This window comes from Mustela lutreola, chromosome 8 (assembly GCF_030435805.1).
Source record: "Mustela lutreola isolate mMusLut2 chromosome 8, mMusLut2.pri, whole genome shotgun sequence".
Lineage (NCBI taxonomy): Eukaryota > Metazoa > Chordata > Mammalia > Carnivora > Mustelidae > Mustela > Mustela lutreola.
This window is the reverse complement of record NC_081297.1, coordinates 117,788,985-117,815,439: the sequence shown is the minus strand read 5'-3', so window position 1 is coordinate 117,815,439 and position 26,455 is coordinate 117,788,985. Positions and strand designations below refer to the sequence as shown.

The 26,455-nt window shown below is 36.0% G+C and overlaps 1 protein-coding gene across 1 annotated transcript; it reads right to left on the bottom strand.

Annotated features, from left to right (window-relative positions):
- Positions 1 to 1,772: 1,772 nt before the first annotated feature.
- On the bottom strand, positions 1,773 to 22,559 carry ALX1 (ALX homeobox 1). Its single transcript, XM_059183637.1, has 4 exons — positions 22,194 to 22,559; positions 18,965 to 19,269; positions 15,879 to 16,007; positions 1,773 to 2,395 (listed from the first exon to the last, which is right to left on the bottom strand). Exons 1-4 carry the CDS (start codon positions 22,417 to 22,419, stop codon positions 2,075 to 2,077), a joined length of 981 nt encoding a protein of 326 aa, XP_059039620.1. The 5' UTR covers positions 22,420 to 22,559; the 3' UTR covers positions 1,773 to 2,074.
- Between the last annotated feature and the right edge of the window lie 3,896 nt (positions 22,560 to 26,455).

Genomic DNA, 26,455 nt, shown 5'->3' with positions numbered 1-26,455 from the left:
GTGCTGATTGAATTAAATTTATACAAAGCATTGCAGATGTAGAACATCAGTTAAAAAGATGTTAAAATTTAAAAAGAATAAGTTACAGAAGCTCTAACTAATTATTAGAATACAATGAGGAAAAAAAGTGTAATAGGAAAACTAAGGGATGATGTGAAATTCACACTTGATTCAAAAATGAGTTTTTTCCCTCATTTTAAAAATATAATGTATTAGCTGAGAGACATTAAAATTTAAATTAAGAAAGCAGGAGAAAATGAACACAAACACTACTAACTTGGGAATTTTTAAAAAGAAAATCTTACACTTTCGTTCTAAGTTTTAGTTACCAACCTCCTATTGACCAGACACATGAATGTATTAGAAGTCCTTTTTTAAAACATGAAGGATATTTAACAGCTGCCTAAACAATCTTCTAACAAGAGCTTCTGCATGTAAGCATAATTCTCAGGGCCAAAGTTGAACAAGTTTGTCCTGGGAAGAAAACTAAAAAGAGAGAACCCAAAAGTAATAAAGAACAGAGTTATTATGAAGTCAAGGGCTGTTTGTTTAGGACATCACTCATCTCCATCATCTGCTTGATTTTAAAGTTTTATTACAAAAAAAATGTCTAACTGCTGTAAATATTTTTCCTACTAGGAAGAGACACTGGATTTAAGTACCTTTTCTGAAATTTAGTTTTTAGAATTCATTTATTCCTATCTTTTAGTCTAGAGGGCTTCCAAGCATATCCCTAAAGTCTACACGAACCACAAGTAAGATTCTAAGGGAGTACAAAGAGCAGAACTTGCTCTGATCCAAGCCATGGGACCCATCTTCATTTCAATTAATTTACTTTGCCTTTATGAATTAAGAGTCTTTTAAGGAGGTTGACATTTCACTCATCTGAAAAAGCTTGGAATGTGACAGGGGAAAGGGAGGAGAAGTAAATCAAAGGGGTTAGCAATTTTCCAGATGCAATGTATTTTTCTTTTCTTTTCCACCAGAAATTTTAGAGAGCCTTCTGACATTTTAATTCCCTATGCAAAACCACAGTAGCAAAAAAATGCTTACGGCTTATATATCAAAAAACAAACACACACACATGTGCACTTGCATAAGCCCAAGAAATAAATATAAATTTGGATTTGCTGCTCTTTTAACTGAAAATGTTTCATAATAAAGCATAATGTGACATGTCAAAAAAAAGTTTCTTCTGGTGTATTTATTAGAAGTTTGTGCGTATACTTTAATTGACATACTTTTAGTTTAAAAGCAGCAGAAGGTTTTGTAACTTACATTTTTCCTCGTGTGTGATGCTAAGTCGGTTGGTGTTGGCTTTTTCACTGAGTTGGTGCTGACTTTTTCATTTAAAAGGTAGCATTTATAGAAACTATTCTCATGACTGTATTTTAAATCACACCGGAATATTTCAGTTATCACCTTTAGCCACATGGTTTCAGGAAAGTATGCCCAAATATTTCATGCAAATGCTGGCCATTTCAGAAGAGTTCTATTTCATGGGAAATTCACTAAAACATCTATAAGTAAAAAAATCTTTTAGGCCTGCAGATAAATTCTCAGCAACGGGGGATATGCCCATTGTGTCTTGGAGCCAGAGAGAGAGAAATAACAGTCAACTCCCCAAAACACCCTGCTTCAATATTTACCTGACAGCTTTGGTATCTTGACACTTTCCCAGTGCATTTCCTCCTTTATCAGATATTATTTTACAAGGGATTTCTTGTTATACAGAACTGACATAAATCAATCTATAACAGAGGAATTTCTTTAATACATTTATTCTTTTAAGAAGTTGCATGGTCGTATTTCATCGACTTGTACAATAGAAAAAAAATTTACTACTAAAACAGAGTTTGTGGAGACTGATGGATGGTAAACCTATTTAGTCTTTTCAGAGGTTCATTCTTAGATTTTAATGTTAAATAATAACAACTATTCATTTAAGCTGGTCTCACTGTATATCTTGACCTTTAGCAATTCCACACACAGCAGCTTATTGTGGTATCCTTTAAATATGAGAAATAGAATGTTTTACTTTGCCATTAAAGGAAAAATAAAAGAGTACTGTATGTTACATGGCCCATGAAATATTGGCAGTGTGCTCCTTGGCTTTCATTCGAAGAACTGCGATACTGGAAGACCTCCTTTCGAATTCTGGCTTTGTTTCAAATGCATGTCCATTGGTAGCCCCAGTAAGAAGAGAGTCAGTGAAAAAATTGTTGAGGGGCACGTGGCTGAACTGGTTCTGGTGGTTTGAAAACCCTGTGTAACTGGAATCTGTCCGAGGCGAGTGAGAATAAGGCGTCATGCAGGAGGACGTGTCACGTGGTAACATGCATGAAGTAACCACAGAACCACCACTCGCATTTCCTGCCCACAAATTGTTCTGAATCTGGAATATATAAAACAACAAATATTACATTTACGCATTCTCACTTTTGTTCCCTTACATTTGTTAAACAGGGTTGACTCAATTTTGTCAGCTATTTGTTGTTTGCTCCCATTGGGTGGTCTGTAATGACATTCTGAGTACATAAAGTAATTACTAAAAAGTAATTATTTGGAAGATTCTTCCAATCTGTTATACTGTAATAGATCACCAAAACCCACATATCTGACATCAAATACTCTCAGAACATGTCAGTCTCTTGAGGATTCTTTTTATAGTCGTGATTTTTAAACTGAAATCTAGATTTAGTCAAGATTCACGACAAATCCATGTGTTTAGAAGAGCAGTTTAAAATAAGGTTTTAAGTTTAAATATAGCTTATCTTTCTAAACTCAATGACACAATTGCATTATCTGAAGTTCTGCAGTTGGACTCAGTGTGGCAGCTTCCCATTCCTGATATTTACTCTGTAGATTCTTTAATCAAACTCATTATTGGGAATGTTTAGTCTTTCATTGCCTTCTATTTCCTATAGTCTTAAATACATAGCTCTGTGAATATGAGAAATATATACATATTTTACACATTTTTTCTATGCTTTATCTACGATATGGTGAGGTTACAACAGAATTATGACATGTAAAATAATTTAAAATTCTAAAACATGACCATTACCAAATAATGAAAACACAACTGAAAAAATATGCGGGTACTAGCAAAAATATCATAAGAGTACAATTAAAGTACTATATAACATTTTATTTAAGACTGAAAACTAGATCGTCACTTGTGTGCAGAAAATTCACATTTCTTAGTATTAGGAAACAACAAACACAAATTTCTCTAAATTTACTTGCAGGTAAAGGAGACACTAAGTAGAATTTGTATAATACGAGTTTTAAATAGGAGGAATCTTAGATCAACTATTCAAACAAAGACAAGGAAAAAAAAAGTGATCACATGCATTACTGAGAAGCACAGAGAAAAAACATGCAAGCAGTAGTAGCTGAGGGAAATGAGAGTTTGAGCCTTAGAAAACAAAACTTTAAAACTGCAATACTATCACAAAAATTTGAATTACAAGAGCAGTAATACCTATGTTTATCACATCTGGCTTCCTTTTTAAAAAATCAGGATAATTAGTATCATATCCTCAATTGTTTTTAACACATATACAAATAATGTTTGCTTATATTTATTTTTACATAAAGATTCCAGTCTACTGCATATAACCTCCGGTGTAGTTTCACAATACTCACACTTAAATCCTTCTTTTTAGGACAACTTATTTTCAATTAATAGCATAAAATGTCACTGAATCTTCTACATGGCACTGGTGGAGATGTTACTCTATCACTCAAGAAAAGACTGCTTAACCAGTTTCAAACATAAGAGAAAATTTGAACAACTAATTTCATCTCTTAGTTGGGACTTCAAAGATTGGCACAATGCTCACTTCAGTGTTATTTCAGAAATATTTATATAAATATATTTATAAGCTGCTTTAAATATATTAAACCTGTGAAACATATCTATAGATATATATAATGGTTTGCACATTTTATTAATCTTTAAGTCACCATGGGTTATGTTGTTTTAATTTGGGCTGATTGTACTAAATGCATCCCACTTTAGCCAAAATATAATGACTGGTGCCACTGATTGCTGAGTTATGTATCTCAAACCAGTAAGAGGGACTGTTAATGTCATTACTCTGTCAACCTAGCTCTTCTAACTGGATCTGGGTGATTTTCCTCTGACATTCAATCAAACATTGTGCTACACTGCAAAACCCACAGTCACATGTCTGACAAAAGGGCTTTCAGGAAATGAAAGTGAACTAGCTTGCTTATTTTTGAAAAAATAAGTGAAAGGCAAAATAGAGGTAGAGAAAGATTATTTACATTTTAAGTTTGTTAGAGGGTTCCTCAATTTATATATAGTATTGCTGAAATTTATTATTAAAATCATCTATCATATTTTAAATGCACAGAAATGTATTTAATAACTAAGTTTAAAAAAAGGAAGTGAGAATGATAAAGGCAAGGAAAGTAATCTATGAATGTAAATTAAGAAAGTGTTCTCTCCCTAAAGAATTCATATTAATCTATTAATTAATCTCCCTAAAATAATTCATATTAATCTATTATAATTCATATTCATATAAGTCATAATAATTCATATTAATCTCCAGTTTCCCTGGCACAAACAAATATTTTTAGTTTGATCAAAACTTCTTATCTGGACATGGTCAAACAAGTTAAATGTGCTACTTTTGGTGACAGAATTTCTAGCATATAGAAAGAAATGTTTTCTTAACAGAACAGACTGGTAAATCACATTACTACAGCAATATTTTAGTTGGATTTGAGAAGATACCCAAATAGTCCCTTGGGTAGTGATAATGTTGCACATTTTTACTGGTATGTCCTATCTCCTGATCTCTATCTCCTCCACCCCATATCTTTCTTTCATTTAAAAATTCCTGGCTTCCTCTGACGTTAGGGTTTTAGTTGGTTTTGATATCGAAAGTTAGATCCAAATCATAAAAAGACAATATCCCCAATGAATTGAGGTTTTGCTTCCTCTGAAGCATTCCTTCTGGGTGATTAAAGATCTGATGACAACCATCAAAATCATCCTCATGACAGCTAATGGCTATCAATTAATTACTGCATGCATGGTATTAGATGTACTGTGAGGACTTCTCATCATTTCTACACACTAAAAGATGCTTCTTTGCTTTTAGTAGCCCCATTTTGTAAAAGGTAAAACTACAGAACAGAGAGCTTAAGAACCTTCCACAAGATGTGTAAGTCCAATGGTAGAGGTCAAATCTGAACGCAACAAATCTTAAGAAATGCAACAATGATATAAAAACTAGTCTTACAAGCTGAAATTATTTATTTACTTATTCCTAAATTTAGCTTTGTGGGGGTTCATAGGCTCTATTCTCTGACAGCAAAAACCCCAATGTTTGCTCATAACTTTTTATTCATCCTTCAGCTTAACACAATACATAATAAGCACTTCATATACATTTATTAAATGACTGAAAAAAACTTGAGGAATGTGAAATTTGAACTGATCCATCTTGCAGGTATAACCAAAATTTTATGGACAATTTATGCTAATATATCTAAATTTGTTTCATGATATGAGCTCCAAAATCACGATTCTGTATAATCTTGACAATTATCATGAAAATTTCATCCCTAGACACTATTGACTGTATTTCTCTAGGTAGTTTTATTTCCTATCAAGTACTTATTCTTCATCATAGATACATCTTCTTGGAGATTCTGACCCATTAAGCATGGGGTGCGACTTATGGGATTTGTATTAAAATGAGAGCAATGACAATATTACAGGAATTCTGAAAATCACCTGGGATTAAGAGACACTACTGAAGTCCAGCTTCCTTCAAAAGGCAAAAAAACCCTCGTACACTTTCAATTATATTTCATTCTTGTGATAAGAAGCTCACCTCTTTAAAAATTTTTCATTCCCTTTAGGGGAGCTCTGTAAAAAAGTGAGCTGCTATCTTCCTCTATCACTTCTATTTCCATTCTTTAAAAATGATACAGAAGAGGTAGCATCCTTCTTTCATGTGAAAATCTTCAAATAGCTTAGGCAATCATGACACAAGTCTCTTTTTCTCAAACATTCCTCAAAGGCAGTATTTGATCAAATAAGAAAGCTGTTAGAGCTTGTGGTTGAATAGATCTGCTGTCAAGGTAGGCTCAGTCTATGAGACCTCCACTCCTCCACCAATTCTATTTTTATACAAGTGGTCATGTTAAAACTATGGGCTCGAACCTACAAGGCCTATTGTCTAAAACTGTATATATATTTGTTAACAGAGAAGCCACACAAAAATCTCGCTAACTCATTAGAAGAAATATATTTGCTATTAGATGTTGGAATGAAAGAATACATTTTTTTTTTTTCCTAAATAGGATCACTACTTTTCTTTCTTGGACTATTTCAGAGACACCTACAATGGTGGAGCTCAGTACCAAATAAATTTTAGGGTTTGTTTTTTTTTTTTTTTCAGGCCTCTAACTGCAAAATATTAAGTAGCTTCACAACCAGGAATACCATTATTAAATAATATCCACGTCTTACTTTCCAATGTGCCAAAAAAAGAGAAAAAAAGACCCCTTTACATTTTTTCTTCTTTATTGTGTTTAAAAGAATTAGAAAATCTAAAAACATTCCACGTTTTAACGTGCTTCACAACGTTTTACAAAAGTTCTAGGGGTACGGTTCAAAGCATGTCCAGGAACTTAGCCAACTGTATCTCATGAGCATGAATGGAGGTTCGGATGACTTACTACACTCTACTCTGAACACGTGCCCCTTAATGTTTTTCTAATCAAATAAAAGGTTAAAATTTAATTATCCCATGACTTTGAATTTAGGAGGAAAGTTGTTGTTGTTGTTGTTGTTGTTGTTTTGTCTGATTCTTTCCAAATAGAAATAAAATTCATTTAACACTCATTTTTCTTCCAAGGAATTAAAAAGTAATATATAGGAAAGAAAGGGTCAACATGTATTTGTATTTTATGCACACACACACACACACACACACACATACCACAAACACACAAAGAGTTTTTCACTGTGGATATATATTCATGTGTTGAAATCATATGGTAAATAATGACTGAGAAATTATAAATCTTATTTACCTTCACCTTAGAAACTTGATATATTCTTTTGTAATCAAAACTACAAACGAAATTTTAATATATTAAAAATGTAGTGTATGTTTCTAATATATTTACTGATTTTATTATAGTAAGCAACTTTTCATATTTGAAAAAAACCTTTTAAAAGAAATGCAAGTTTGTTTCTCTTTGCATTAGCTGTAAAGTACCATGATATATAAAAAACAGTTTCATGACAGAATTACATATTCTATTTCCTAATGTTACTGCAGTTTAGAAGCCACTACCCTATGGAATTTAATCTGTATCTAAGAGACACACTTAATAACATGAAATCAATGAGTAACAATCATTCCCTAATTTTAAAGCAACTCTAAAACTAAATATTTTTCTACTAAAACAAGTTTATTTAACCTTACTCCTTTTCTATATATAAATTGCTCTTACTTGCCACCAACATCCATATGTACACACATACACACACAGAGCCCACACACACATGCTATACTCATACTACCTTCACAGCATATGCCTACACATGTCCTTGTGGGAGTTAAAGGTTGCTTTAAAAAAACACAGGTCAAGGATTCACAGAGAGCTATCTGTAATAATGCTTTAGCAATAGCTTCTTTGCATTAAAATCCCAAAGTTGATTTTGGTTTTCCTCTTTGAAAGACTGTTTACATTTATTGACCACTTTGTATATTATTGAACTTATTATATAGATTTACTACCACATTATCACTTCTATAATTGACCAGATTTTTATATGGTCTCTTTAAAAAAGGCTAACATGACTTTCTGCAAAAACAGTTTAATTTTTTAAAAGGCCATTAAATTCTTTATTAGCATAACCCTCCCTTTAAAATTTAGGGTGATAAAATGTTAATAAGAATCATACACTTAGTAACTTGAAGATATTTTTAGCTGTTGACTGATTTTAGGGTTCTAATAACTTTTCTAGTAACTACATCAAGAAGTTCCTGACAGGGAGAAAGAGTATAAATGTTTTTCTAAATAGTGAACTTGCTACCAGTGAGTAAGTCTCACTCGCTATCAGAGAATAAGTGAATAAATCTCAAACACTGACAGTTTGTCCATCTGAAAAAAAAAAAAAATCCCAATTAAATTAATTACAAAGTGAAAAGATTTATCTGAGCACATTGAGGTATACCTAAGATAGAAATGAGGGTACATTTTCATCAGTGCCTATTAATTAGCTGTAATTTTCACATTAAAAAATTCAGATAATACAAAACTATTAAGATTATTTTGGAACCAATTTACATTTCAAAAATTTCAAAAGTATACCTTTTAAACATATAGTATCATTAAGATGTAGTGATTAGAAATTACTTATCAGGAAAAAGTCATATATTAAATACTGGTTGCTACTTTAATTTTTTAAATAAAATTTCATCTTAGAAATATGTGCAGAGATTTGGAACAAGGAACAGTGAATTTTCCATGAAAAAAAATCACTGTAAGATATAACAATCATATGAGACTAAAAATCTGAGTAGAAAACTGCTTTACAGAAAAGTAAGTATATATATATATATACATATATATATATATTTTTTTTTTTAGTGCAAAAATTAAAAGCACTAATCTTGATAAGAAATGTTAATGTCTGGAAATTTTCAGAATGACATCACATTAATGTGTTTAAATTTTGCATTACTTAAACACTATTTGAAATAGGTGCTCCAACTCAAAAGCCTAAGAAACATTAAGGACATACTTTTTCTCTTCTTTTAGTGTTGGATGCATTCTTAAACTGTATGGTAGTTATGGTCATTAAAAAGACTAGTGGGAAATCTTACTTTATATTCCTAAAACAACACTTTTCAAATCAACTCACTTAAGGACAGAATAAGATAATAGGATTTGCTATTTTGCTCATTATTCAGCAACAATGATCAACATGGAGTATTTTCCAATTAACTATCACAGTATTTTTTATGTATTTTAATATATGCATGATAGCCATTGTTGACAGTGCTTGATTCATTTTTAATGACACAATTCTCCAGTTAAAACAAAATCTACAATTATAAGAAACAAAGATTAAAATATAAACTAAGTTTCCATTGTGAATTAATAATTTAAAATATAAATCCAATATGCACAGACTATTTTTAAATTTAGAGGCTACATGAGGCTTAATAAATATGGCAAGCAAAACCTCTGAATTAAAACATATTCTAAGTTAAGGAGGGCACGTATTGCATGGAGCACTGGGTGTGGTGCATAAACAATGAATCTGGGAACACTGAAAAAATAAAATTAAGTTAAAAAAATAATAAAATAAAATATATTGTGAGTTCATATTAATAATAACAGCATGTGCTGCAGATTTTAACCTACAGATCGTTGTCATAGACTCCTCAGGCTTAATTTCCCTCCCGGTTCTTCTCTATCCCCTGTGAGATAGTTTTTAAATGTATAAGCAACAATAGCACTCTTCAATAATTTATTTTTGCATTTGCCTTATTATTTATTTTGGTAATATACTCAAATGTTGACAATACCTGCTTCATGTTACATGTAACTTATTTTTTTTTAATATATACTTATACATGTATATGAAATATTCTTCATAAAAATTGTTATACAGCTTGTATATTTTTATACATTAAATTATATTAGCAATTTCATATTAATATGACTTGTTGACCCAATGATGTTAATATTTTTGTCCCTCCATTCCTCCTAAGAGAAGTTTCACTGTATCACTGTGGGACCATTTTATTGGTTGTCTCACAAATATGAGAATATTTATTATACAATACATCAAGTATAGCTACATTACCAACATTAAAAAAAGATTACTGGTTATTTATTTACTGTTTCAGATGCCTTTCAATTGCTAAACCACAGTGGCTGAAGGAGACAATATTCTTTCTTTAGCTTAAGGGAACCTTTCAAATTAGTAGAGAGCTGATGCTACTCTTAAAAGGGGCAGAGTGAACAATATTTTCATAATCACTATTTTATAGAAACATTAACATTTCCTTAAAAAACTGTAAATTACAATTTTTGAAACAGAATTTATTAAACTAGAAATACTGTACAGTGTTCATCTGTATTTTAAGTTGCTCCAATGACTATATATATATATATATATATATACACACATAATATAAATAAATATACATATATATAAATTATTTATAACTTGAATCCAATCTTTGGTATGTTCAAACTCCCAGTGGCATACATTTATTAAGTCATCTATTAAACAACAGAAAGCAAGACACTGCATGGGTCCTGTTATATATTATGTAAACAAAGATTTAGTTATGATTCTCACTATACACTAAGTAAAACCCTATGGAAAATTTTGATGGGAAACAACTTCAAACCTTTTAAAAATTTTTGATGAAAATATTTTCTTCATGAGAAAATAATTTTGGTGGATTAAGAATACACTCAAACATTTCTTAAAGTACCGTATTTGGTTATCTTAATTTAAAGAGGAAAGTACATTTAACTAAATCTGATCTTCCCTAGACCCTTAAGTAGTGATTTACTCAAAAATCGGATTAGTTTAGCTGTAATAACAGAACATTCACACCCCTTAGCTACCTCTCTACTGGATAATCAATAATGACTAATGGCTATTATAGAGTTGTTACTACTTATTGAGCACTCATTATGTACTAGGCAATGTCCTAAGTACTTGGCAGAAACTTCTGTTTCTAATCTTCACGAACATCGTATGAACTTGTATACCCATTTTATAAATGAGGAGAAAAATGCCTAGAGGTTAATTTATTTGCCAAAGTTCTAAAATCTATTAAGTAGCAGAGTCAGGATCTGAACCCACAAGTCCCTGGCTGTGAAGCCCATAGTCAAACATTAACACCTGGTCCTCCTCAAGTTCCATGACTTGGTTGTACCGATTGTTTGGAAATCCATTTAATCTTCACAAATAAGAAAAAGTAATCCTCCACACCACCAACTCTTGCACCGATAATATCTCTGTTTACAAAGAAAAAATCTGAAGATCAAGGAAGTCAGGAGACTTACCCAAAGTTACCCAGAAAGTAAATGATAAAGTTGATGCACATGTGATCTAAGCCAAACCTAAGGTCATGAAACTAGAGATTCTTTTAAGAATGAAGGCTGGCTCTAATCCTCCAGAAAATGTTTAGATCTTGAAAACTATTTTATTCAACAAAATAATTATTTTAAAAAATGATTTGGTGTCCATAAGGGAGAAATAAATTAGAATCTACTCTTGATAGATGCTTGCTTTTTCAACTCTAAGACAAAATTACATAGGTCCTTTTGGTCTGCTGGGTGTGGGTTGCATTAAGAAGTGTCTGCAGAATTTGGTATGAAATTTTGACCAAATTTGTAATCTTGACCAAAAAGGAAGATATTTTGTCTGGATCATTTATATAACCCGTGCCTCACACAGTACCTAGCATATATTTGTTGCCTAAAATGCAAATGACTCTGGAAGAAAAAAAAAATTAAGTTGAAAGTGTTCTGCAAAATCTTTGTAATCTATTTCTTTCAACGGAGGAAGAAATTGAGACTCAGAGAGGGAAAGTGAACTGCTAAGGACCCCAGAGATCCAGAAATTATCTCTTTTTACTGAAATTGATTAGTTTGGGGTTCATAAGATATTCCAGAATGTTGAAGTGAAACGACTTTTTTTCACATCTATTCAGTGTATACATAATTTGCTTAATACTGTTGTAATCTTTTTTTGAAACAAATACTTTTTTAAAAAGAATACCTGAAAACAGTCTAAAAAGTGTTTACATTTTTTAAATGCTTTATATCATTATTTTATATATTTAAAAATGAAAGCATGCTTGCTTTCCAAAATGATTTGGTCTTTTAGGGTCAAAACTGAAATATTTCATTGCTCAGTGATGGTGCTTAAAGAGCTCTGAACCCCTGCACTCAGAAAATCTGGACTTAAGTTCAATGAGTTAATGGCCATATGAAAGAAGCTTGGGTTAAAATAAGCCCTCAACTGCTAGGTATTAATTTTACCAGTAGGGCTGTTGTTACTATTTTTTAATGAGATCAATGGAAACAAAGTATTTAGAACACTTTAGAAAATATTAATTATATTCATAAATAAACCTATTATAGGTTATATAGAGATACTTTTATAGTTGGCAAGATTATTATCCACATTGAACAGATCTGAAGAGACCATTTTCTCAACCATTTCTGTTTTCATGTATTTCTGTGTAAGCTTTTGTTTTCCTGCCAGATTGTTAGTTCTTTATTTCTGTCCTGTTTCTAGTTTCCAACTTTTTGGTAATTAATATTTTTTTCTGTAATTAGTAACAGTAACCAAGCTCAGTGTCTTACTGCACTAAGTTGTTGGATTCTGTTTGGGTTCTTATTTTTCTGATTATAATTTCTATTTTCAAGGCACATGCTCAAAAAAAAAAGTTTCCTGTAGGCTGAAGCTTGCGAGACATGATCTTGGCATAATTATTTCTTCAAAATAAAAAGAAAGTCAACCACATATTTTTAAGTTCAGATGGAATTTTCCTGACTTTATCCAATACCCACACTGGGGAGTGAGAGACATTCTGATTTCAGTATTTTTGGCAACCAAATGTCTAATAACTTACCAATATAAAAAGTTACAATAGATTTTACAGTATTGAGTTTTATTACTGTTGATGAATTATACTGTCAAAATAACTTCAAAAACAGTAACTTCAGCATGTGATGCCTGTGTTACCATACTTAATTTAAGAGTTGATATAACCACTGTACATAAATTTTGGAGAAACCACAAGGAAAATCGGTGCAAAATTCCCATGACTTGTGAAGGGAAATTTTTAAATTAATCCTTTGTTGGAATGAAAAAGACTATCAAACGTATAATTTGATTGTACCATCTCCCTTCCTGCTTGAGGCACTTAGTACTTGAGGTACTAGCAGGTTACCTCAGTGTGCTAACAGACCATCTCTAAAGCTATGAGGCACAGTAACACAATGGCAAGATAATCCTAGGAAAAAGAATGACTAAGAGTGTATTAAGTTACATTAAGCCCTTATAAAGAGTTTAGTTCGTGCCCGGCACTCTTCTAAATGTTTTATGTTGCACTGAAGAAGAAAGTTAAGTTAGAGATAAGGCAACCACCAGCAAGGCACAGGGAAGTGGGGAAAAAAAACACACACACACAAACAAACGGAAATGGGGTTTCCCAGGAAAAAAACGAAAACCAAAATAAAAAGATGCAAAAAAAAGTATGTTGTAGTCAAGAAGTGTGATGGAGCACACTTGACTAGTAAGAGTATATGAAGTTCATTTGAAAAGAGTTCATTAATTTGTAACTTTACTATTTCTAAATTTATCACAGTGAAGTAGTTCGAAATATCTCAAATACCTGCCAATACACACTATCCCGGTCATATTCATTGTTATTTTACTGATTCTGTGTTTAGTTTCTGCTCCCCTGAGCGAAACTGCAAACCTGCCTAATGCAACTTAAGCTTTACGCTCCTTTGGTATTCATTTATTAATTATTCCATCTTTTCAACACAGCCGTTGGGAGAGAGTCTATGGGATGAGTTAAGATCTTGCACGTGGGAGCCAGACTGCCTGCGATGAGATAGATCCCAGCTTCGTCCCTAATGAAGGTAAGTATCTCCCCTCTCTGTGTCTCAGTTTACTCATATGGAAAATGAGGAGAATTCATCAAGAACACCTATTGTGTAAGATCGTGATAAGGATGAAATGAGTTACTCCACGTAACCCTCTCAGAACACGGCCTGATCCTATAAGGGTCATGGCTGTGTTAACAATCACGAACCCACCACAGTGCCTGCTCTCAGGGAGCTTAGAACCTACCAGGGAGACTTCCTCACAGCACTTTGTTCACTACTCATTTAGGACACTCAAAACTATTGGGTGAATCAAAGCTCATTTGCTCTATGTTGATAAGGAGCAGAATATATATATATAAAATGTGTATTATATATTTAAAGGCATATGTGTATATATATAAAATATATAATATTTATTATATATTTAAAGACATATATATAAAATATTTATATAATTTATAAAATTTGGTCACTGTATATATATAAAATATATAATATTTATTATATATTTAAAGGCATATATATATATATATATATGTGTATATATATATATACATATGCTTTTAAACTGGAGGAAAAGAAGGAACTCCTTTAAGATAAATTCCTAGAGTAAGAAAAACAAGGTTCTCCTGAGGGCAGGTGTGGACATTTATTCCGAAGCTCCTGTCGTCTTCTGGTAGACTGCAGTGGCAAGGCTTAACTGCAGCAGCCCTTCACAGGCTGTCCTGTGAGGACACTCCTGTGATCACAGGTCATTGCTGTCATCACGGGCCGATTCCTTAACTCCCCATGGGTCTCGTTTCCTAACGTTTAGAAGGACAGAACCAGGTGATCTCTGAGGCTTTTACTCACATATGATAATACATTAATAAATTTGGTGAATTTATCTGGAAGGATGAAGCTCTCAAAATAGATTTTTAAGAATCATAAAAAGCATCAGAATAGAAGGATGCACAAAGCTAAAGGACTGAATTTGTGCTCACAAGGTATGAACTTCAACTTAGAGTTGAAGAAAATGAATACCCTTCAGTTTTAACCAAATCTTTGCAGAATACCCTGCAAAGATTTGGTTACTGGACTGTCAAGGTCTTCCCCGAGCATATACATTACATATTTGTTTTCAAAATGGTCTGTAACAATGTATATCCTTAAACAGTAAGGAATGAAATAACAAATATCTCGCTCCTTATAATACAAGTGTTCCTTATTATGTATCAAATATAGTTCTGAATACTATAACTCAGTAATAGGAAAAATGAATGTCCAATTAAAAAGATAAAATGTATCTTGTTTACATGAATTACAAACTGTGAGAAAGAAAAAAAACCCTCAAAATTAAAGGGAAATAATGAGAAGAAAAGGAATTTCTACATGCTCTTTAAAATGAGATGAGAACTCCCATAGAAAGGGGTGAATTTGGGTTTTTTTGTTGTTGTTGTTGTTTTTTAAAGATTTTATTTATTTGTCAGAAAGAGAGAGGGAGAGAGAGTGAACACAGGCAGACACAGAGGGAGAAGCAGACTCCCTGCCGAGCAAGGAGCCCGATGTGGGACTCGATCCCAGGACGCTGGGATCATGTCCTGAGCCGAAGGCAGCTGCTCAACCAACTGAGCCACCTAGGCATCCCTGAATGTGTTTTTAAATGTGGTAAATTTTTAAAAAAATCTTCAGTACTAATCCTATATATGTTTTAAGTAACCAAAGGCTAAATGTTTCCCTGAAACAATGGACTAGAAACAAAGCTAGAAAGACAACATAGAAAAAGAGTTATTTTTAAGTGGAACTGAAGGTTTCATAGACCACACCACCACTAGGTTAGGGGATGGCTCATAAAACATTAGCCACAAAGACAGCACGCCAAGCAATGCTTTATTTATTTGTTAAAAAAGTTAACAAAAGAAATGAGTCTGAATAGTTAAAATGTAGACTAATTAAAAGGTTTATACTGTGAATGATGCTACTTCAGTTGTTGGCAATGTGTGATAAGGAAGGGACCCTAAAATATTTTTGAACAAATGGCTGCAAAAGTAAATAATAATGAAATAAATATTTTAGTAAAATAAGCATTTAACAAACATGCAAAAAGTCTTCTGGAGGTTAACATTTTCATTCTGACTATTGCATCAAACATAATAAAGCCAATAATAATATTCCTTTTAGGAATATACAAACCACATCTATTTTTCGCAATCAGTATTCTGTGACGTTTACCATACCTGTGGATAGCTGTCAGTCCTTGGCAAAACTGATATATCATAGGTGGCAGCAAAATGGCTTTTAGCTTGTTGTATTTGGCCATAACGTTCTCTTTTTCTCCACTTGGCCCTTCGATTTTGAAACCAAACCTATTTTTTTTAAAAAGTAGAATTTTAGATGAGGAATATTTGAAAATGCAATGGTGTTATTAAAAGCCAGAGATCAGAAAGAACAAACCAGGTGTATAAAATCACTAAGAAATAAATCTATGTCACAAAAGTAGCCACAAGTTTTACTTTCTATTTCACCCTGGTAAGTGGTATGTCCATGAGGCAATATAAATTAATAGAAAGGGAGGAGATACTTTAAAAAAAATATTTACTATGTCTCAGACTCTTTTTTCATTTTGGAAAATAAAAAGTAATTAGATTATATGATTTTGAAGACTCCTTATGTCTCCAAATTATCATAGATAATTTTCCTCTCAGAGAATGCTGCAAATCTGGAAGACATTCATGGTTTTTTAGTATGGGGTTATGCACATAACATTAACCCAGTCAAACTATAACCAAATTAATATCTGGATCTGTCAAAACAATTATCTTTAGAACATGTCACAGAGTGAAGACTGTGTTGGGTTCTACCCATACCTTAGATAATCTTAGAAAAATTTAAACACTAAGATTACATCCAAACATATGGTACTGGCAGAAATATGATTATTTAGAAACAAAAAATATTAAGATCACATATTAGATTGAGCATGATAAAGACTATAGGTAAAATGGAACCATCTGAAATTGAACTCTGGTTTAAAATATACAAATGTGCTTATTACATAAATTACACTACTTATAATACTTATCTTCCCTTATAAGAAAAGTTCAAAAATCTCCAAATCATTTTTCCAATATAAGAGACTTAGAGGTAACACAAATAATAGGATAAATGGGAAGATACACCCACGTTCAAGAAAGCCTATTAGTTACTAGAGCCTCTATAGGATCACTAAGCTCTCATCCAAATTTCTCTATTTCTATACTAATAATATTTATCATAATAACCATCTTCCTCATCACTAATTCACACGTGGAACTCTCCAGAATCTTCACTTAATATTTTAATGTATTAAAGGGAGACACAAAAAGTTATATTCAGTATGTGTTATTTGATATTTTTGAGTAGACATTTCACAAGCAGCTGTCAGGAAGCTCTTCAGCTCTTCTGAACTATGTTCAGAATACAAAATACTTACAAAAGAAGCTGGAAATCACATATCAAAGTGCAGACTGTTAAAATTTACTTAAAATTTTTACTTTTTCATAATCAATTATAATCTTCTCTATCTTTACCATCATACTTTTGCATACATATTAAGCCTCAGTTCGATATGCAAGCATGTGCTGCAAATTTAAGGTGGCACCTTAGTTTCCAGCAATTAAAATAAGGCTATGAGAGCTACATGTTCAGTATTGTTTCTTAGAACACTGCTGGTAAAGGTGTATTACACACAATGCCTAGGGCCCATAATAACAACAAAACAAAACATAAAATATTTTCTCCCTGTCTTCACAGACACTAGGAGTATAGTAAGGGAATTTAGTAATGAAATTTTTCTTTTTTTTTTCATTGAGAAAAGAGATCTTTACAATCTCCTTAAAATAGGTATGAATTATCACTCTGATACGAAAAGCCAAAAAGTGAAAACCTGAATAAATTACGTTCAGGTTGGCTCTCTGTGCATGTTTTTAGACAAAAATTAATCAGGAGTTGATGAAATATTAAGGCGAAAACATCCATTTTGCACAGCTGATCACTCTATAAGTAAACAAATTTTTCTATGGTTACAAGTAAAACTGATCCAAACATATGAACACAAGGCAAAAAAAAATAATAATAATAAAATAGCACACACATGGGACTGATGTTAACACTTGATAATTCAGAATTCTTCATTAGCATCAACTTTCTGTAAATTTACTTCCTGAACTAAAATAAAGTAACTATTCTCTCTACAAGCTAAAGAAAAATCCTGCTGCTTGGTATTCCCACACCACCAAATGCTGCCTTTAATGATGAAATGGCTTTACAATGGCTTAATCTTCAGAAGAAACACTATTACTCTCATGACAAAATTCTTCACTATTTTATTCATTTCTCTATTCTTATACTGTATGGGAATTGCAAACTTTAATATTCTCCTATTTGGCGTAGTAAAAATGCACAAAGAAACAGGCGATTCCCTGAAATTGTTGTTACTTGAGAACCAATAAAATGTTGTTTAAGAATACCAACTCCAGAAAAATAAAATATGTCTAAGAGATAGAAATTTACTTAATATAATTTTTTTCAAATGATTTAAAAAGTTGAGTATATTGTGCCACCCAATTTGATGATTTGAGTATAACTTAAAATATAATTGAATATATATTTTTAAATTGCTTTAAGAGCATTATTTCTATTGCTTCTGCAAAAAAGATGCAAACTATCTACATTTCAAAGTTAAAATGGAATGGTAAGGCAACTATTAGAGCTAGAAAAATTACAAGTGAGCTATACGACCTTTCTTTATGTGTAGTAAAAATAAGTTATTGTATATTTAACAATTGCAAATTTATAAGACTGTTTCATTTTTTTCTTTGTTTTATTATAACCCCAACCTAATAAAATTATAGATCTATGGGCCCTTACACAAAGAATTTACCAATATCTGGTGTGTAATGTAAAAAGAACCTTAATGTCTGATAAAATAGAAAAAAAAACAAAATAAAATAAATGTATTAGTAAATAGCTATGATTCTGGGGTTTTGCCCTTTAAAAATTAATATTTAAATTAGAGATATTTATGATGTTCTCTTTTTTTTAAATAATCATTAATTTGTATGCCTATGTAATAAGTCAAGCGTTCTTTTAGGTTTTTGTGTGAGTGATTAAATTCTTTGCAAGGAAGAAGAAATTTTAGTAGACCTACATGCATATAGTACATTGTTCTGTACCTTTAGTTGGAGAATCAGTTTCTTCTTTTGTGGCAAAATGCAACCGCTGAATTATTCTAACAGTATCTCCCACTCCCAACACACACCCAAGGCCTTCATTTGGCTCCTACCTGCACCCTGGCCTCCGTGAGCTCTGTCCTCAGAGCAAGCTGTTCTCTGACATATACATCCGGGTAATGGGTTTTCTGAAAGACCTTCTCCAGCTCCTCCAGCTGCAGGCTGGTAAAGGTGGTTCGGTGTCTCCGCTTCTTACTGCTGGATACGTTGCTGTCACATTTATCCCCAAGTTCATCCAGTTCTCCCTTTTCTGGCATCCCTTTCACGGGAGACATCCGGAGACTGTTACAGTTGTCCATAGCTCTATTTAGTTCGGTGTGAAGAGGCTGTCCTTCTACTTTAGTGATCCCATAGTTCACTGTACCCAGAGGGGGGGAAACAACAGTTCTGAGGATTGTGAAACATTTCAATGAAGAAATTAAGTTGAAGTCATTTACAGCATCAGGAAAGCAGTCTGTTAATGATTTACTGTGCCATTATTAATTCAAACATCATATCTGGCACTATTATTAATCCACTCTGGGCAGGTTTAAAGCCATTTCAAAATGTGTGACATGGAACTCATATAATTTACCAGATTTTACAGTTCTATTTTACAGGACTAATGTAATGATTATGCACATAATTTAGAATCAAATAAGGTGATCAAATTAAAAGATGCTCTAGATTTTTTTTAAAAAATTGAGCTTAATCTTTGAAAAGTGAACCATATTTAATATAAGTAGTGTATGTATTTATTCACAGCAGACAAAATTGAGCTACTTACATGGCTCAAGACAGTTCAATTTGTAAAAACTGAAAAATTTCAATTTTAAAAACAATACTTCTAAAATCCAAATCCAAACTCTTCCCAAAAGTTATCTTCCTGCTCCACACAAAAGGTATGGACTACAGATTTAAGATATGGTTTTTTTCTACTGTATGTTGAATATTTTGACTGTATATTCATGTCTGCTTTTTAATGTTTTTTTCAAAAAGTGACCTGCTAAATTAATGACTTTCATGTCAGTTTCTGGAAGTGCTTCTTTTAGAACAGAATAAAATTTAAGTAGACTTCTTTAGTGTAAAAACTCACTTGTGATTTTTTCTCAATAGGTCATATATATATATGATTAAGTCATAAAATATGTTTTAAGACAGAAAGCTTTATTTTTCCCTAAAGCAGACATTAAAACATCTATTAAAAGATAACAAAAGATGTCATCTTCCATTCTGTTTAGGAGTATTTCACTCTCAGTGATATCCTCCAGATTTCATTGCATGCTTGCAATATGATATAAAACAAAAATCTATCACATGGTGCCACACACACACACACACACACACACACACACAGAGACATGCAATGGACGCACGTAATTAAATTGCAAAGAGTTTTTGAAAAAGTAAAGAACCCAGCTGGAACAATAATTTCCAAAGAGTTGCAATACTTATTTCGTTTTTGTCTGTTTTTAAATTATCTCATAACATACTTTAGCAACTGTTCTAATCATTATACCAATGTTTTGAACTTTAAGACCTAAGATAACTTAAATGCTTAATATCTTTTATGCAAAAGATGTGATGTAAAACTAGATATAAAGAAGAGCCATGACTGATTAACAATAAGGTTTTGTCTAGGGCTGAGTTAAATGGGGGAACTTCGGTAATTAGGGATGGGGGAGGGGAAGCAGCCGTGAGGCTAAGGGCATCTCAGGAGAAAGACAGGAGCTTTCCTAAATTTAGCGAACTGCTGCCTACATTCATCTTACTTAATACTTTCCTATTAAAATTCAACCTAAAAGTGTGATATTTGTTAAAAAGTTGTTAAGGTATCAAGAATCGCCTATTTCTCTTCTTATTTTGGATTCCCGACAATTTAAAATAGGATGTAGTCCCATCCAGCAATTGTTAGGACGTCAGAGAATCGTTTTTTGTTTTTTAAATCCTGTCCATTCGAATAATTTTACGTATACATGTAAGAATTCCAAAAATAAAGATACTGCAGTCTGAAATACAACTAGAAAGCCAAAAATTAGCATATCAAAAATAAAAATTAATTGCGTGTGTCTTTCTAAATAAATGACAAACTATTTAACTGATTTTCTCTGTCCTTCCCACCTATACTTTTGGTTCAACCTTGCAAGTGAAAAGTAATTTGCAATGTCGAATTAGTAAAAGATAGAAGGTTGTGTTTTTTTTTTTTTTTTGTTGTTGTTGTTTTTTTTTTTTAACTTACTGTGTACACAGTATTTAGAAAATGAGCTCCTATGAGCCAGTACCTTGCTGGATTTTGACTCTCCATTAAAACAGGGGGCGGGAGGCTTGTTGTAAATATTTCACACTTAATTCGTTTGTTATTTTAAAGCAACCCGCTCCTTACAGCTTAACTGTGGAATATATACAATGATAAGGAAAAGTCCTCTTGGAATTGTAAACTTGCTTTAGCTGTCTCGATCTTAAAAAAATAGGTTTGTATTGGGTTACAAGATAGAAAAGATAGATGGTTTGTTTTGATAACATTTTGACTTTGAGATACTTGGCCGTTCAAAGTTGAAGATTTCACCCAGAAGCATTCCGAGAGAGGGCTCTTAGGTGACTTTTAATGTGGAGTCAGAAAAATAGACAATACAGAGTTCGGGAGTGAGTGCTTATATTGGGAATTCTTTATCCGAAGCTACTGAAAGTGATGTGTTTAGGGAAAAAAAATTATGTGTACTGTATTGCAAACCCAAAGAATCAGAAGTCACAACTTCACACAAGTTAATCTACCAATCTTCCAATTTCACAAAGAAAAATACTGCTACGTCTTGGGAAACTTTTCTTAAAAGGTTTTTCATCTAAAGGAAGTCAAAGTTTCTTGTTCGTGACAACAGTGACATCCTCTAACGAGCTATGATCGATTTCTGCTCCGTCTGCGAGGGCAGCGCGTCGGGCTCACAGAGGAAGAGCGCTGTCTTGACTCAATTACACTCTCTTTACCGCGCTATCAGTTTACTCCGGGGTCCTGGACAGAGGGAGTCCGGGACCCAGAAGGGACAGCCCTAGACAGCTAAAAGGGAACCGCGCGGAGGCAATCTAGCGCCTCGTCCTTCCTTGGCCCTTCCAAGTCGGCGGCAGCCAGAACACCGCTTCTTAAAACGCTCACTGTTCCACTGCCTTCCTCCGCCCTCCGGACTCTCTCGCTCCCCCTTTCCTTCCTTCCATCCTTCCTTCCTTCCTTCCTCCCCGCTAGCCTGTCCCGACACTTCCCCGCACTTAGGGTTTGCAGAAGGGTGGCCGAGGCTCGGGCAGGCGACTCACCGCCGCTCTCCTGACAAGGCGAGGCTCTCTCCAGGCGCACGTGATGCTCGGCGCGGGGCAGGGGCCCGAAGGCCTGCACGCATTTGCCCGCGGACGCTTTGCTGTAAAAGGACTCATTGTCCAGCGTCTCCATAACGTGCTCCAACGCGCCTCCTGCGCCCATGTAGAAGTCACTGTTTTTACTCGGCGGGCTCTTGAGGGCAAACTTCTCGCTCAGAAACTCCATAATCCTGGAAGGCTGTCGCGGAGCTCCTGGGGCGCAGAGGCTGGAGAGCGCTGGGGGAGGGCGCAAGTGGGCGGGAGAATGGAGGGCCGAGGAGGGAAGGGGAAGCGAGCGCTGCGGCGCCGGGAGCTTCCCGGCTCCGAGCCCTTTAATACGTCCGGGATGGAGAGGGGGCACCCGAAGTTGCTTTTATATCTTGAAACTCAGCTGGGCTCAACGGGCAACCTCCCAGTTCTAATGAATATGAAAATAGGCAGGCGACTAACTCCACCCAGGGTCCCCCTCCGCCCTCACCCCACCCCCACCTTCCCCCACTTACCCGGGCAGGGCGCGTCCAGGCCTAGGTTAGACAGACAGCTCCATTTCAGACAAATGCCAGGAGGGACGAGGCCCCCGACACCCAGAAACATTGTCGCCGCGACAGCGGACTGGCATTTCGGAAGAGCTTGGTGAGATCGCAAAGCAGTTAACCCTCCACTCCCTGCTCTCCGCGCCCTTCCGGGCCGGCTGCCCGACACCCGCTCCCCACCCCGCCCCCACGCTGGCCACTCACTACCAGAAAGATTTAGAGGCGTCTTAAGAACTTGAAAGGAAGTATTACTCTAAAGGGCTTTTATTTCATCCGTAAATCGTTTATGTGGAAGATCCACATTAACCCGAATCGCAAGAAGCCAGTTAGGTTGGCAGCTCTTCCCTGGGTCGGCCGCGGTGGAGGGGCGGCTTCTGCTTCTAACCCGGAGGAGCACGGCGTCCCGGCGCTCTCGGCGCTCACGAGCCTTGGCCTTTCTTTCTGGAATGCCGCGGCTTGTGGACGTGCTTGCGATGGGTAGGAGTGGAAAGCGGAGCCAGAGGCATTGAAAGCAATGTGCCAATACCAATCTATTTCCTCACTCTCCTCCCAACGCTCCCTTTGGTCCACGATTTTATCATTCGATCCAGATTTTAGGAAAACCTGTTAGGAAAAGAGCCTCCTCCAAAGGGCCTTTAGTATAGGCCAGAGGGACCCTCGTTACTCAAGGCGTACAAAAGAGGAAGGCCTCCAGCGTGGTTTTTCCAACAATTAGTTTTAAAGGGTGGGGTGGAATTACTGTGAACTGCGCTTGTCGGGAGCGAGGGGAGCGCGCGGAGCTGGGCGCACTAGCGAGGCGGCATTTCGGGCGCCGGCACGGCCTGGGCCTGGGTTTGGGTTTGGACCCGGGGAAGGGTGGTGGGGAATGCTAGCTTGGGCGGGGAGCTGGCCGCTCCCTGAGGGCAGGGCAGCACGGCGGGGTTGACATCCCCTACGAGTGGCTTTGGGATTGACTCTGGCTTCCGAGAAGCCCGCGGCGTCTAAGGGAAATAGTTCAGTGCCTTGGGCACGAAAAGGCAGCCATTTGCAACGGGCTCTTGAGTTGGCAAATATGGTGAAAAGCTCCCACAAGTTGGGACTATGCACTGCACCTTCCCAGGAAGGACTGCGTTCGAGGGTCCTGACAGCCTTTCTCGCACAGGCCTTCGCAGCGCCCGTCGCGCTTCCCTAGGCCAGCCTGGAAACGACCCCACGGCCTTGGGCACGCTGGGCAGCCCCGACTCTGAGAGTAGTGAGGCCAGGCTTAACCCTGGCAGGCATTCGGATGGGTTTGGAAATGTCCAGCTTCTTGCGGTCCTGGCTAGCGCAAGACTCCCCGGTAGACCCTCTTCGAGGCCAGGACAGGCCCGCAGCCTCGGAGGAACCACCCTGGAGCTCTGCGCACCTCTGCGGGGCTTCTTAGTTAGCACAGCCCTGGAAGCGGGCAGGCCTGGAACATCCAGACCTGGGCGAACCGAGCTAGAGCGGACGCCGGGAGAAGCAGCCTCTTTGCGCCCGGGACCTTTCTCCCGAGAGAGGGCTGGCGGCACAAGCTCAGTTCACGTGGCGCCGCGCTCAGCGTGGCCTTGAGTGCGCTGTCGGGTTCTCGAGAGTTGACACTATCCCTGGAATTACACAGCTTTTGCTGTCTTCTTATTACTATTTCCCGAGCCCTGCGGCCGGCACCAACAGCGAACTGTTTAATCTCAAGGGGGCGCGGTCAAAGGAAAACTTTCCCGGGGCTGAGCTCCAGGAGATAGCCAGACTGCATCGGGTATCGGGACGCGAGAACAACCCAGGCACCTTAGCCTGGAAGAAAAAAACAAAAACAAAAACAAAAACCAAACAACAACAACAAAAACCCAACAAGGAAATGCTGTCAGGAGGTTACCGCAGGCGACAAAACCACACTTAAGGCAGAGTAGCTGCCTTGCGCTTCTTCCTGGGCACTTTCTAGCTAGTTCTCTCTCTGTCCTTGCCGGAAAGTTGGGTGTCCATTTATCCACTCATTTCTGCGTGGGGTGATGATTTTTTATTCTCCCCTAGCCCCCTCTGTACCTAAACTTAAGAGATATTCTGCAAGTCTGACCTTCTGTAGTAAACATGAAGATAAAAGAAATGGTCATCTAATAGGTTTTTTTAAATTTCCCAGCAGCAAGAATAACGCCTTGCTGACTTGAGGAAACACACAAAAACAACTCCCTAAACTTAGTTACGTCGTAGAGCTCTGTCAGCTTGTTTATAAATATGCGTCTTAAGAACGCTAAATTTCCTGAAAAACATTCGATGTATTTTAAATGAAAGACATATGATGCAAGCTCTGGGGTACTTGTATACCAGTAAAGATCCAGCTCATAGAAGAAAAACTACAGGGGAGCCAAGGAGGATAGCTGCTTAGTAAAAGGTTCCCATTCCACACCTCAAACCCATTTTTTATTGTAGTGGTTGGAGGGATGGGTGCAAGGTGTCACCAACCACACTTAATATCCCTGGAGCCTCCTGCAAACGCAAATCTATTACACGGAATGCTGTGTTTGGGGACATGTAACCACTTGTGCCCATAACAGAAGGAACAGCTAATGGCAAACTCCCATAACGAATGCTTAATCTGCAGTTTTTGGCAAGAAGTTGGGTCTCTGGTTGCCAAAAGCTGCATTAAATAGATTTTGAGAGGCTGAGATGGAGTTTATGGTAATGACACAGCTTTAGCCCTTGGAGCATTAATAATGCACTTAAAATAATACTAATTAAAACAATAATAATTAAATCGTTTCTCAAAGTCACAAGAAGAGGGAAAAAATCAGATTGGAGGCTATCCCTCCTTCTGTGAGATCTACCTGAGCTTTTTCTGCTTGATGCTTTGAGGATAACCTTCCTGGAAATTGACCGTAGCACTTCCATAAATACTTTCTACCCAAACCCGGCATAACTCTTCCCTCCTCAGCGGGCTTTTAAAGCCACCCCTAATCTTCATTCCTTATCCTTCCTTTCTGCAAATCCAACGAGTCAGCTTGCTCAGGGCCCCAGGGGTCAGTGTCCTGAGGAACCATCGGCTGGCGAAAAGACCCAGTTTATTAAGTCAGGTTCTAATTGAGATCTTATCTGCGCAGGCGCAGTCGACCCCTCACCCCCCACCCCCCAACCCCGCTCCCGGCTACCATTCCCTCCTTTGCTCCACCATTCTATTCTGTCTTTGAGGGTACTAGTGATCTCTTTTCTGCACTCTGAGCCTGGGTTCTAAGCTCAGGATTCTGCTCCCCATCTTTCATGTCAGTCAGATCTACCAGGAGTAAAGTTGCTGTGCCTCCTCTTCTACTCTGCTTTTTTCAAATCTGAACTTTATCAGTAGGCACCAGCCCTCGCTGGAAGTGGTGGGAGTGCGGTGAGAGGGGTAGGGAAGGGACAGAGATGGGGAACTATCAATTTCTTTTAAAGCCTAACAAAATTAAGGACATTTTAGAATCTCATCACCTTTAGGTCTCTGAGTGCTGTGAAGACATTGATGTTTCTTCATTTCGCTTTGGTGGCGGGGTGGGGGGCAGATGTGACGCAGTGCCTGCGGGGGGCGTCAGTAAGTAATGTACCCTAGTCCAGAAAGCAAAAGGATGAGGGTTAAGGGACCTACTGTAGATTCCATTGCAACCTCTTTGAAAACGTGGGTTTCTCCTCATTCCTCTGGTAGGATCAGTTGCTAACAGGGAAAGGCTATTT